A 12922-nucleotide genomic window follows, 5' to 3' on the forward strand; every position below is an offset into this window, starting at 1 on the left:
CTCCACCGCCACCGGTTTTCTGCCGGCCTCCCTCGCGGCACTTCTCTCGAGGCCGCTGGATGCCGCCTCCCTTCAGGCGCCGATCGGGACACGGAGCGTCGGCTCCCTCTTCGCGCTCCCGCCGGCTGCTACTTCGCCCGGGCAGGCGCTTGTGGCCCACACCGCCGCCGCCCCGTCAACCGCGGCTGTCGCGCCCTCGGCCACTGCGCCGCTGGTGGCGGAGGACGTCGCGCTGGCAGGCTTCGCGGCGTCAACCGCGGCCATCGCGCCCTCTGTCACCGCGCCGGCTGCCCCTCTGACTGTCTCCACGGTGGTCTCACCTCAGCCAGTCTCCTCGATGGGATCGCAGCCGCCGCCGCCGTTTCACTTCGGCCATCTCATCACCATCAAGTTGTCGTCGAACAATTACATCTTCTGGCGCGTGCAGGTTCTTCCGCTTCTTGGGAGTCACTATCTGCTTGGCTATGTCGACGGCTCTCTCCCTTGCCCTCCTGTGCTGGTTGACAACATGCACGGTCTGGTCTATAATCCGGCTCACCGTGTCTGGACAGGGCAGGATCAGGCGAACCTCTCCTACATCCAGGGGTCGCTCTCTCCGGCCGTTGCTGGGCTTGTTGTCTTCGCCAAGACGTCCCACGAGGCATGGACTATTCTTGAGCGCTCGTTTGCGGCACAGTCGCAGGCTCGTGTATCTGGGCTCCGTCGCCAACTTGGGGAGTGTCAGAAGCTTGACTCCACCGCCACTGAGTTCTACAACAAAGTCAAGAGTCTCGCCGACACGCTGGCCTCCATTGGACAGCCCCTCACCGACTCCGAGTTCAACTCGTTTATTGTCAATGGTCTTGATGAGGAGTATGACGCCCTAGTCGAGATCATCAATGAGAGGGGCAACTCCATGCCCATGCCAGCACACGAGGTCTTTTCACGCCTCCTGCTTACTGAGCAACGAGTCGAGACGCGCCGATCCAGGGGCAACGACGCCCTCTCGGCAAACGCCGCCACCAAGGGTGGTCGCTCCTCTGCTTCATCCAGGGCTCCTTCGGGGCAGTCACCACCACCCGCCTCGGCCCCTCCTCCTACTGCGACGCTACCAGGGGCTGGCGGTCCACGTGTGTGCCAGCTTTGTGGTCGCGATGGGCACTAGGCCTCGAAGTGTCACAAGCGCTTCCAGCGGGGTTTTCTTGGTCTCGGCAATGACGGGAAGGATACACGCAACTTTGCTCGTCAGGTCGCCATGGCTGATCGTCCGCCGCCGCAGAAGCCACAGGAACACACTCAGTCCTACTCCATTGTCCCCACTGGTACATGGACTCTGGGGCGACAGAGCACCTGACCAGTGAGATGGGGAAGCTTCACACTCGTGAACCCTACCATGGCTCCGACAAGATCCACACCGCCAATGGAGCAGGTATGCACATCTCTCATATTGGTCAAGCATCACTTCTCACTAGACATGCCAATAGGAGTCTTCAACTTTGCAATGTTCTTCGAGTTCCATCTGTGACACGTAATCTTCTTTCAGTTCCTAAACTCACTCGTGATAATAATGTGCTTTGTGAATTTCATCCTTTTGATCTTTTATTAAGGATCGGGGCACGAGGGACATTCTTCTTAGTGGGCGGCTCTGCCAAGGTCTCTATCGTCTGGAGCATCCTGGCGTCGCTCGCGTCTTCAGTGGAGTTCGGGTATCTCCGTCACAGTGGCATGCTCGTCTTGGTCACCCGGCCACACCTATTGTCCGGCATGTTTTGCATCGTCATGAGCTTCCTAGTGTGTCTAGTAATAAAGATGTAGCAGTGTGTGATGCTTGTCAGCAGGGGAAGAGTCATCAACTTCCTTTTTCGGAGTCCAGTCGTGAGGTGAAACATCCTTTAGAACTTGTGTTTTCAGATGTATGGGGTCCTGCTCAGACTTCTGTTAGTGGTCATAATTACTATATCAGTTTTGTTGATGCTTACAGCCGCTTTACCTGGCTTTATCTTATCAAACGTAAATCTGATGTGTTTGACATTTTTGTTCAGTTCCAAAAACATGTTGAACGCCTTCTCAAGCACAAAATTGTTCATGTTCAGTCGGACTGGGGTGGCGAGTATCGCAACCTCAACTCCTTCTTTCAGTCGCTTGGGATCACTCACCGTTTAGCATGTCCACATACACATCAGCAGAATGGTTTAGTAGAACGTAAGCATCGTCACATTGTTGAAGTTGGTCTGACTCTTTTGGCCCATGCATCTGTTCCGTTTCGTTTTTGGAGTGATGCTTTCACCACTGCATGTTTTCTCATCAATCGTACTCCCACTCGTGTTTTGAATATGAAGACTCCTGTTGAAGTTCTCCTTAATGAACAACCGGACTACACCTTTCTCAAGGTGTTTGGGTGTGCTTGCTGGCCCCATCTCCGTCCATATAACAAGCGTAAGCTCGAGTTTCGTTCCAAGAAGTGTGTTTTTCTTGGTTATAGCTCTCTTCATAAAGGATACAAATATCTTCATGTGCCCACTAATCGTGTCTACATCTCTCGGGATGTTGTGTTTGATGAGCATGTTTTTCCCTTTGCCAAACTCCCTGTGTCCACTACCGAGCCACTTGTCATGCATTCATCCTCTGTTGCTTCTGACCAATTTGATGATGTTGCATATTCTCCTCTATTGTTGCCTAACCATGATGCAGGCACTGGTCGTGGGGCTCGTTTGGAGATTCTGGAAGTGCCATCTTCCTCTTCGTCGCCATCGCCTTCATCCTCGGCACCTTCTGTTGTGCATGAGGAGCACATGGCGCCCCTGCATGGCCTCGGTTTCCGTGCTCATGCACGGCCGATCGACGTCCTGGCCCGGTCGCCTCTGGCTTCTGGGCTGCCTTCGCCATCGTCGCGCCCTGCAACCCCGCCGACTGGGCCGGCCTCCTCGGTCCCCGTCTCGCCCAGGGCGTCGGGGCAGTCATCACCAGGCCTGGCCTCGCCCGCCCCTGCCTCGCCCAGGGTGTCTGGGCCCTTGTCACCAGGGCCGGCCTCGCCTGCTCTCGCCTCGCCAAGGCTGTCTGGGCCGGTGTCACCGGAGCTGGCCTCGCCCACTCTCGGTTCGCCCATGGCCTCTGAGCCCCTGTCGTCGGGCCAGTCTTCGCCATGCAGCCCGGAGTCGTCTGTCCCGAGCTCGCCTGAGGTGATTCCTGCATCTCCGGCGACCGTCACGTCTCCGTCACCTTCGCCTCCGCCGGCTCCTGCTGCTGCTCTACGTCCACATACGCGCAGTCGGAGTGGCATTTTTCAGCCTAAGCAACGTCACGATGGCACAGTTGCTTGGTTAGCGGCGTGCATGTCTGCTGCTCTCGCAGATCCATCCTCTGAGCCACGCACGTATCAAGCTGCTATGCGCATTCCTCATTGGAGAGAGGCCATGGAGCAGGAGTATCAAGCGCTTCTTCGCAATCAGACATGGACTCTTGTTCCTCCACAATCACGGGTAAATGTCATTGATTCCAAATGGGTTTTCAAAGTGAAGAAGCATTCTGATGGGTCCATTGAGCGCTATAAGGCTCGTCTGGTTGCTCGTGGTTTTCGACAGCGTTTTGGACTTGACTATGAAGACACCTTCAGTCCAGTGGTCAAGCCTACTACCATCAGACTTCTTCTCTCTCTGGCTGTTACTCGAGGTTGGTTTCTTCGTCAGCTTGATGTTCAAAATGCTTTTCTTCATGGTGTCTTGGCGGAGGAGGTTTACATGCGCCAGCCTCCGGGTTTCTCTGATCCGGATCGCCCTGATCATCTCTGTCGTCTATCCAAGGCAATTTATGGTCTGAAGCAGGCTCCTCGTGCTTGGCATGCTCGTCTTGCAATGGCTCTTCGTGCTCATGGTTTTGCATCATCAACTGCTGACTCCTCATTGTTTCTTCTTCAAAGGCCTGAGGTTACTATGTACTTGTTGGTCTATGTAGATGATATCATTTTGGTCAGCTCCTCTCAGTCGGCTGCTACTGCGCTTGTTCGCTCACTTGGTGCTGATTTTGCGGTCAAGGACCTTGGGAAGCTTCATTACTTTCTTGGTGTGGAGGTTACTTCTCGTGCTGCTGGCCTTGTTATGACGCAGAAGAAGTACTCTCTGGATTTGTTGCAGCGAGCTGGGATGCTTAAGTGCAAACCGATGACTACACCCATGTCTACCACTGATAAGCTCAATGTTGTTGATGGTGTGCTTCTTTCTTCTTCTGATGCGACAGAGTACAGGAGTATTGTTGGTGGGCTCCAGTACTTGACGATCACGCGACCAGACATTTCCTATGCTGTTAACCGAGTCTGCCAGTATCTGCAGTCACCCCGTGACACTCACTGGTCTGCTGTTAAGCGGATTTTGCGCTATATTCGTTTCACGGTGGCTCATGGTTTGCATATTCGGCCGTCTGACTCTGGTTGTCTTTCAGCATATTCTGATGCAGACTAGGCTGGCAATCCGGATGACAGGCGATCCACGGGGGGTTATGCTGTCTTCTTTGGCTCTAACCTGATTGCCTGGAGTGCTCGGAAACAGGCTACTGTCTCGCGTAGCAGTACTGAGGCTGAGTATAAGGCTGTGGCCAATGCCACATCAGAGATCATCTGGGTACAGTCCTTGCTTCAGGAGTTAATTATACCCCAATCACAGCCTCCTGTTCTTTGGTGTGATAACATCGGTGCTACATACCTTTCTGCAAATCCGGTATTCCATGCCCGAACGAAACACATTGAAGTTGACTATCACTTTGTGCGTGAACGTGTCTCTCAGAAGCAACTACAGATCAAGTTTATTTCTTCCAAGGATCAACTTGCTGACATCTTCACCAAGCCATTGCCTTTGCCACAGTTTGAGACTTGCAGGCGCAATCTTACCCTTCTAGATTCATTAGAAAGTGGCTAAGATTGAGGGAGGGTGTTAGACTGTATTTACATGTGTATATTGTAACGTTGTATACCACCTCATTATATATATATGTGATAGGCCACCCCTAGAGGGTTGTGCCAGTTCCCCTCAAAGCCTATTGTCTTACAAGACGCTCCACATCATGGTGAAGCCCCTGATGCTTCTTTTGGCATTCATTTGCACCATAATGTACTAGCATCATACTGTGAATTGCTGCTGTTGCATCATGATCCATCAACATCTGATGAACTTCATGTGCACTAACTTAATTATTTTTCCAGTCTGGAAAAACTGGTCAACCCTCTGGCAAGCACAACCTCAAGTTCTGGAATGAGTCTGGTACCATAGAATGCATCAGCTCGCGCATCAAGCTGCTGGTTTTCCATGATTACCGAGGGGATCGGAGTGAGCTTGCTTTTCTCAAGTTTTTCTTTGAGAGTGCGCTGGTGCTGAAGCATGTGGTGATAGTGTTGGCCAATGCATGGTTCACTTCCATGGAGGATATGCATTCCAAAGTGAATCCTCTGCGGTCCATGAAACGGGCCAGTGCAGGCTCCAAAATCATGGTCACCGGGTGTTCTGATCCTGAAGATGGTGGCATGGGGAACTTCAAGAGAGCATCGGCCAGTTCTGTTGGCGACCCTTTCGTGAACTTCTGAAGTGAAAGGTGCATGTTTACTTTATCTTTACTAGCTCTGGAAGTTGTTGTGTTCTGTAGTTGCAGTTTGGACATGCACTATTTTCAGAGTTTTTTTGTATGATCTGCACGGACTCTTGTTTCTGCGAACATGATTTGTTACCGTCTTCGTTGATGCAAATGACTGCCATTCTGTTGGAAATGCTGTTTTTTTCAGTTGGCAATTGCGGAGCACCTATTGTGCTTGTGTTAAATTTGATTTAATTAGGTAGATTTGATCTGATGAGAATTACATTGCACAACATTGCTGCTATTCATATGAGGCTTGATGTTGGGGGTGGGGATAGTAGTAACAGCTGAGATAATCCATGTTTTGTTTACTGTCTTGATAATTTCCTCTAGATATTACCTGGGATATTTGTTCCAGCTGGCAAAAGATTTTGATGCTCTCAGATTGTGCCCTTTTGTGTTCTGTTCTGATTGATTTGCATAGATGCGGCAAGTCAATTATTGGGGCAGCTATTTATGGCCAATCTGGTTCTTCGATTGCGAAAATTCGAACCACCATTTGCAAGCCAATTTGGTTATTTTCGCAAACGTGCTAAGGTAATAGTAACTTGAGCTACAAGGGCACGCCTAAGAATAGTGTGTCCTGGCGGCCAAACTATGATACGCAGCATCCTAGATCAGTTACTCTTTGCTGCTAGCCTCCTCCATTTATTCTATGATCTTCTGCACACAATGATAAAGTAGTTGTTGTTCCACAGGGTCACAGCTTCTTCATGGCCTATATGGCTCTTCAGTTGCGAAAAATAAGGTCATCATGTCGTCGTGCTGTAGGCTTTTCAGTTTTCACAAATAATTTCCGACCATAGAGACGGGGTAGACCTTTTTATTAATCCACCAGGCACAACGTACATTGATTTCACAATTGCATAAACAGAGTCGAACGAGAGGAAACCACAAGCTGCTTGCAAGCATGGGCGCGACCAAACACATCCTGGATTGCTACGGATTGTGCTGCATTTCTAGGGATTTCACAACTGTCTGCGCAGAAAGTGGAGGATCTTTTCTTAGTTGATCCTCCTGCAGTTCTTCCTGATCTGTCCGCTGGACCCAGTCAGCGGCGTGATGTCCCCCATCTTGATCATCCCCACCACGAAGTCCTTGAAGAAGGCGCTCTGGCTGCCGATGTACTGCTGGACCAGCGCGTCGGCGGCGCCGCCGTTGAAGAGCTCCTGGTCCGAGTGCAGGATGCCCCTCTTTTGGACGAGGTTCTTGTAGTAGTCGTTCTCGAAGGTGCTCGGGGTCTGCAGGTCCAGTGGCGCCAGGTTGTTGTCGCCGGAGCCGGCGGTACGAGGGCAGCCTGACTGGCGGCTCCTGGCGAAGCCGGAGTCGATGTTTGTGTCGTTGTAGATGTGGTCCCGAAAGAATGTGCAGCGTGCTTGGCCGACCGTGTGGGCTCCTGGAACAAGTGATGGGTCAGGTTACCGTTAAATGGTTACTCTTTTTCTTTCCATCGGTAACAATCATTCACCAATTTTTGTAATTGGCGCTTCTACGTATTTTATGTGATCACGGAACAGATCAATTTTTGCTGTTGTTGTTGTATAGTAGTCTTACAGAGCAAATTTCCAGAGGCTCAGGTTAATGGTAATTAGTTGCCAACTTCCTAATCACCTTTTGTTAATTACTCCCCCTGTTTCTAAATATTTGTCTTTCTAGAGATTTTAAATGGTCACCACATACGGATGTATATAGACATATTTTAAAGTGTAGATTCACTCATTTCACCATTTAAAACCTCTAAAAAGACAAATATTTAGGAACGGAGGGAGTATATTTTGTTAATCCTGAGAAAAGGTCTTATGTAGTAGAAGTTTTTAGCTTTCGAGTCAAAACGTGGCTATCAGTTCCGTTGCTTGATCCCAGCTGTTTTGCAGCTACCAAAGCTACCTTGAGAAATTAACAGTGTCGAGAAGTAGTCAATTTTTTTTTACCTTGCTCCAGGAAAGGAAAATATATGTTACGTGATCACTACTTTTGTTTGTTATTAAGACTGCAACAGTATTTCAAGTTCAATGATGGAGTGGGAACAGAAATATATCGATGTTATGTTGTATTTTTCTTCTTCTGAAAATCCCAGTAAAAAGAGGTCAATATGCAAGATATTTAGTTGTTTATTTGGCGGTTAACGTGCATTTGCATGTGCTACATGTGTAGTACTACCTGAGAGCGCGACCATGTCTTTCTGGGAGAGCCCCTGAGCGGCGAAGAGCGACGTAAGGTTTGCGAGCCCCGACGTAGGCGGCGGGATGTTGTTCTCGGCGCCGCTGAAGCTCGCCGTCGTTGAGTCCCTCCGCCCCATCTTCACCTCCCAGCTCGGGCCACCCAGCTACACGTACACAACGCATGTCACAGTAGTGTTAGACTTTGGTGAAGAATACGTACAAGCTATAGCTAAGCACGCCTTTAATTATATGCATAGATACTTACCAAGACGACGCTCTCCTCGGCGGCGATGGCGAGGATGTCGGCGCAGGAGACGACGCCGGGACACTCCTTCTCGACGGCCGCCTTGATGGCGTCGATGACCTCAAACCCCCTGACTGAGTTCTTGTTGGGCTTGGCGTTCTTCTCGCCGCGCAGGCCCGACGCGTCGTCCAGCAGCAGCGAGGCGTCGCAGCCCTGGACGAAGCAGTCGTGGAAGAAGAGGCGGACGATGGAGGCGCCCACGCGCCGCTCCCTGACGATCGCCGGCCGCAGCGCCGAGCGCACGGCTTTGAGCATGCCCGGGCACGAGCGGGAGTAGAAGCCCGACGACAGCTGCGCCGACGCGCCGCCGGCGACCACCGCGAGGATGAGCGAGACCAGGACGACGATGGCGCGCGCCGCCATGGTCGACATCTATGGGTTTACGTTGCTGACGATCGATCGAATCAAGTGTGCTATCTAGGAGTAGCTAGCTAGATATTGCCTTGAGAGCTTGTTTGCTGGATGGTGGAGGAACGCGGGGCGGCCGGTATTTATAGGAGGGAAAGCCTAGCTCACGCCGCCGGCCATGATTATACTAGCTAGGAGTACCAGTCTGCCATCACATATTATTAGATTGCATCATCGTCTTCACCAACTCCGGTGGACTTTGAGAATTGATCCAAACGGGCGCGCGCATTGGAACAACGCGTTTCACACCTGCAGGTGCTACATCGATCCGGCCGTGTAGCTGGTTGAGTATACGTAACGTCGTAGCTCGTGAAAAATGAACGTTTTTTGGTGTGGAAAAGCTGCTTGCCGACACTGTGCAATCGAGACGGTTAAGTAAAGAATCATGGCAATGGCAATCATGCTTGCATGCATGACTCCGTCTCCTCATGTTGCTTTCCTGTGCTACTGAAAACTACCGACTGCCTTCCGCTACCGACTCTGTGTTTGCTAGCTACTCTGCTTAGCATCTCTGAGTCAAATTTAGATCATTTTTTTGTAACGCTTACATGGACTTTGAGGCGACACTTTGGCACAGGAAGAGTACATTAGCACGCTTATGATTTTCTTAATTAATTTTTGTATCACCGTTTCACTACCCAACGAATGTCAAGGTTAGTCCACGTCTGATCGGTATGTAGCGACTGCCTACCGGTACATGATCGTGAACGAGATGATGATCCGACCATCCTGCTGCTTTTTCTCATAGTTTTTTTTTCAAGTTTCGAGGACATATAGACGGACCGGGTCTCCGGTGGTACTATTTAGCACATGCTCATCGTTAGAAACTGGAGACATGCATGCTGCTTGGTCACGGTCAAAACATTCTTATATCTATCTATAGCTATCATGGACAATTCAACGTGAATTCTCTCCTCAAGGCAGCATATAAATACGTACGTGCGTGCATCAGCAAATTCTATAGTTGAAATTGCTCCATGCACGATATAAGTGGCTGATCTATGCACAACACGTAAATCCCCCTTGTGAATCAACGTGTGTCTGGCAAGATTTAATCCATCGTCTATGCATTGTCCAAGTTTCGTTGTGTGCATAGCAAGACTCTTCTATAGCATACATGTGAAAAAAGATCTTGAATTATATCTATCCGCAGATCACATAGTATTTTATTGTTCACCATGAGCAGATGAGCCCGGAATCAGACATGAGTATTCGTTACTCCTAGTACTACTCTGCGCTTAACAGTATTCTGTTTAGTCAAAGTGGAGTATAATACCTTTTGGGCCTAGTTCACACAGCATGCACCAATCATACACCCACTTAGTTAATTAGCTTGAGCCTTAACATTTTGATTTGAGTGTTCCGTGTTCACAGTTGTACCTTTTATTAGCTCCAGAAAGAAGATCTAAAAGGATCGATCGATGGAGAAGATTTCTAATGCTGCCTAATTCTTACTCCCTCCATTCCTAAATATTTATCTTTCTAGAAGTTTTAAATGGTTACCACATACGAATGTATATAGATATATTTTAGAGTGTAAATTTATTCATTTTGTTTCGTATGTAGTCACTTGTTAAAATTTCTAAAAAGACAAATATTTAGGAACGGAGAGATTAGATGCTACTGTCTGCACATATGGATGCCTTGTTGGTTCTGGTGCTTTACGCTTACGGATTTAGAAGTACTCCTGCTGCAGAGAGTAGATAGATAGACTCTAGTCAAAAGAATTTCAATGCTGGTTGCTGCAAGCAAATAGTAACGACTTTGGATCCGAGTATCCGACCGCACCGCAATCGCCGGAGGTTTGGCACACCAAAATGCTGCACATGCGCATGTCCCCTCAAGAAAAGGCATGGGGTACATCATCAGATTACTACCACTACAGTACTAGGTACGTGTAGCAACACGCATCTTATTGCATTGTTTACTCGTGCATGTGCAGCAGAACGAGTCCACGACCGAAGACCAGCTTTCGCAAACAGAATTCCGACGCCCATCCAGTAGAAACTCTGCGCTCATCGGGTAGGAGTAGAGTATCAAAATGCTGCGGCAGCAAGCTGCACTTTTTTTTAGAGAAAAGGCGAGAGCCCGACTTTATAGATAAAGCCACCAGGCAGAGCATATGACCAACAACAGCACCCAACAAAGTATCGCGCGCATAAGATAAAGAATCATAACAAGGCCAGCGGCCTTACATGGCACGCAGGCCGGCCTAAACCAGACACCAAAAGAGCATTCAGGAAGCCGTCCTCAAAGAAAGCCGAAGAAGCCCAGACGCCGTAGATTTCATCTTGGATAGCATGGCGTCGAAGGCCTGGAGGTCCCCTTCTTTAGTCAATAATCTCCACTGCTGCAAGAAATCATTGGCTTTAAATAAGCAATTGACAGGATTAGCCGGAAAAATATGTTCAATCGAGAACTTATTCCTAGTAGTCCACAACGACCAGCCAATCGCAGCCCATCCAACTAAGAAGACTCTTTTAGAATGGCCAGAAAGAAGATTGACATAATGCCTCAGGTCTTCAAAGGAGGAAGGGGACCAATTTACATGTAACCAGAGTCTGATGCAACTCCACATAAGTTTAGCTAAGGAGCAGTGAAAGAAAATATGCTCGGTGTTCTCCAGTGCCCCACAAAGCACACACCTGTCGGACCCCGGCCCGTTTCTTTTCTTAATCTGATCGGCCGCCGGGAGCTTACTCCGGATAGCTTGCCAGAGAAATATCTTGATCTTAGGAGGAATTCGAGCCGACCAGACATGCTTAAACTTGACCGGGCGCCCCCCAGGGATAAGCTTGGAGTAAGCAGATTTAACCGAAAAACGCCCCGAAGAGGAGAGGGGCCACACCACGGTATCCTCTTCCTCCGAGAGCAGGGGGAAGCAAGCAGTAAGGCGCTGCCAATCTTCAACTCTTCAGGAGAAAGAGAACGACGAAAATCCAGAACCCAACCCCTAGCCGAGAGCTCAAAGATAGAAACCTCAGTATCATCGCAATATGAAAATAGAACCGGAAAAGCAACAGCCAGCGTGGAGTCCCCGACCCACCAATCAAGCCAAAACCGCGTAGACTTACCGTTCCTAACTACAAATTTTACAAGGGACCGAAAGATCGGCCGGACTTTAACCAGTTGATGCAAAAATTGCGACCCACCCGCAGCCGGCGCGAACATAGGACTCGAGGAGGGGAAATATTTAGCTTTTAGGATAGAGAGCCAGGGTGGCAGTTCCTCAAGAGTCATGATCTTCCACCACCATTTGATCATAAGACAAGAATTCATCACTCGCGTATTAATAATGCCCAAACCCCCTTTGGCCTTGGGGCGACATATAATGTCCCATCTGACCATCTTGTACTTACGTTTATTGTCCGCTGCGTTCCAATAGAAAGCACCCCTATGCTTGTCAAAACCATTATGAACCCCACTAGAGAGAAGATAGAATCCCATTAAGAACATAGGTAGTGAAGAAAGACAGGAGTTAGTAAGGGCGACCTTGCCCGCTTGCGTATTATATCGCCCTCGCCAAGGGAGAACTCTGTTGCTAACTTTGGTAACCACCGGAGCGAAGTCTTTAGCCAAAAGTTTAAGCGGGGAAATGGGGAGGCCTAGATATTTGAGAGGGTAGGATCCCAAAGAGCAGTTCAGAATATGGGCCACCCGCTGCGCCTCTTCGTCCGAGACCCCAGTCACTACAACCTCACTCTTAGAGAAATTGATTTTAAGACCTGAGAGCGCTTCGAAACAAAGCAGAAGGAATTTCAGATTGGTGAGGCTATTATCATTAAGTTCCATCAGAATTATAGTATCATCCGCATATTGGAGATGAGAGATGCCATTAGAGATGAGATGAGAGCTCACCGGAGTGATATGACCAGCCAAGGCAGCTCGAGAGAGAATGCGAGATAGAGCATCAGCCACAAAGTTGAAGAGTAAAGGGGACGCTGGATCCCCTTGCCTGAGGCCCCTGCCATTAGCAAAAAACTGGCTAATTTGGCCATTGACAGCCACAGCCGTGTGCCCCCCAGAAACCAATTGCATCAAGCGCTGCATAACAGGCCCCTCAAAGCCCTTAGCCAAAAGAACTTGCCGAAGGAATTTCCAGCTAACCGAGTCGTAGGCCTTTTCAAAGTCAAGTTTGAGAACCATAGCCTTGGTCCCTCGCACCCGTAAGTCATGAACAATCTCATGTAAACAAAGTACCCCGTCCAAAATGAACCTCCCTTTGATGAAAGCAGACTGGAAAGGGCTAATGGTCCGATGTGCAATGGGAGATAGCCTAGTGGCCATGCCCTTTGCAGGCATCTTTGCGAAGTTGTTGATTAAAGCAATCAGCCTAAATTGAGAAATCATATCCGCACCCTTGACCTTAGGGATGAGGGAGAGAACCGCATAGTTAAGTCTAGAAATGTCAACCGATCCCAGCCAATACCCTTGGATGACAGCAGAAATTAGA

At 49.3% G+C, this 12922-nt stretch overlaps 1 protein-coding gene and 1 pseudogene across 1 annotated transcript; one reads left to right on the forward strand and one right to left on the reverse strand.

The window, feature by feature from the left end:
* The window catches only part of LOC123083860 (putative F-box/FBD/LRR-repeat protein At5g44950), a 7240-nt pseudogene extending 1692 nt beyond the window's left edge, over positions 1-5548 (forward strand).
* An 840-nt stretch (positions 5549-6388) lies between these two features.
* Positions 6389-8696, reverse strand: LOC123086483 (peroxidase 4). Its single transcript, XM_044508252.1, has 3 exons — positions 8023-8696; positions 7756-7921; positions 6389-6991 (listed from the first exon to the last, which is right to left on the reverse strand). Exons 1-3 carry the CDS (start codon positions 8431-8433, stop codon positions 6600-6602), a joined length of 969 nt encoding a protein of 322 aa, XP_044364187.1. The 5' UTR covers positions 8434-8696; the 3' UTR covers positions 6389-6599.
* Positions 8697-12922: the final 4226 nt, after the last annotated feature.

This window comes from Triticum aestivum, chromosome 4A, assembly GCF_018294505.1.
Source record: "Triticum aestivum cultivar Chinese Spring chromosome 4A, IWGSC CS RefSeq v2.1, whole genome shotgun sequence".
Classification (NCBI taxonomy): domain Eukaryota; kingdom Viridiplantae; phylum Streptophyta; class Magnoliopsida; order Poales; family Poaceae; genus Triticum; species Triticum aestivum.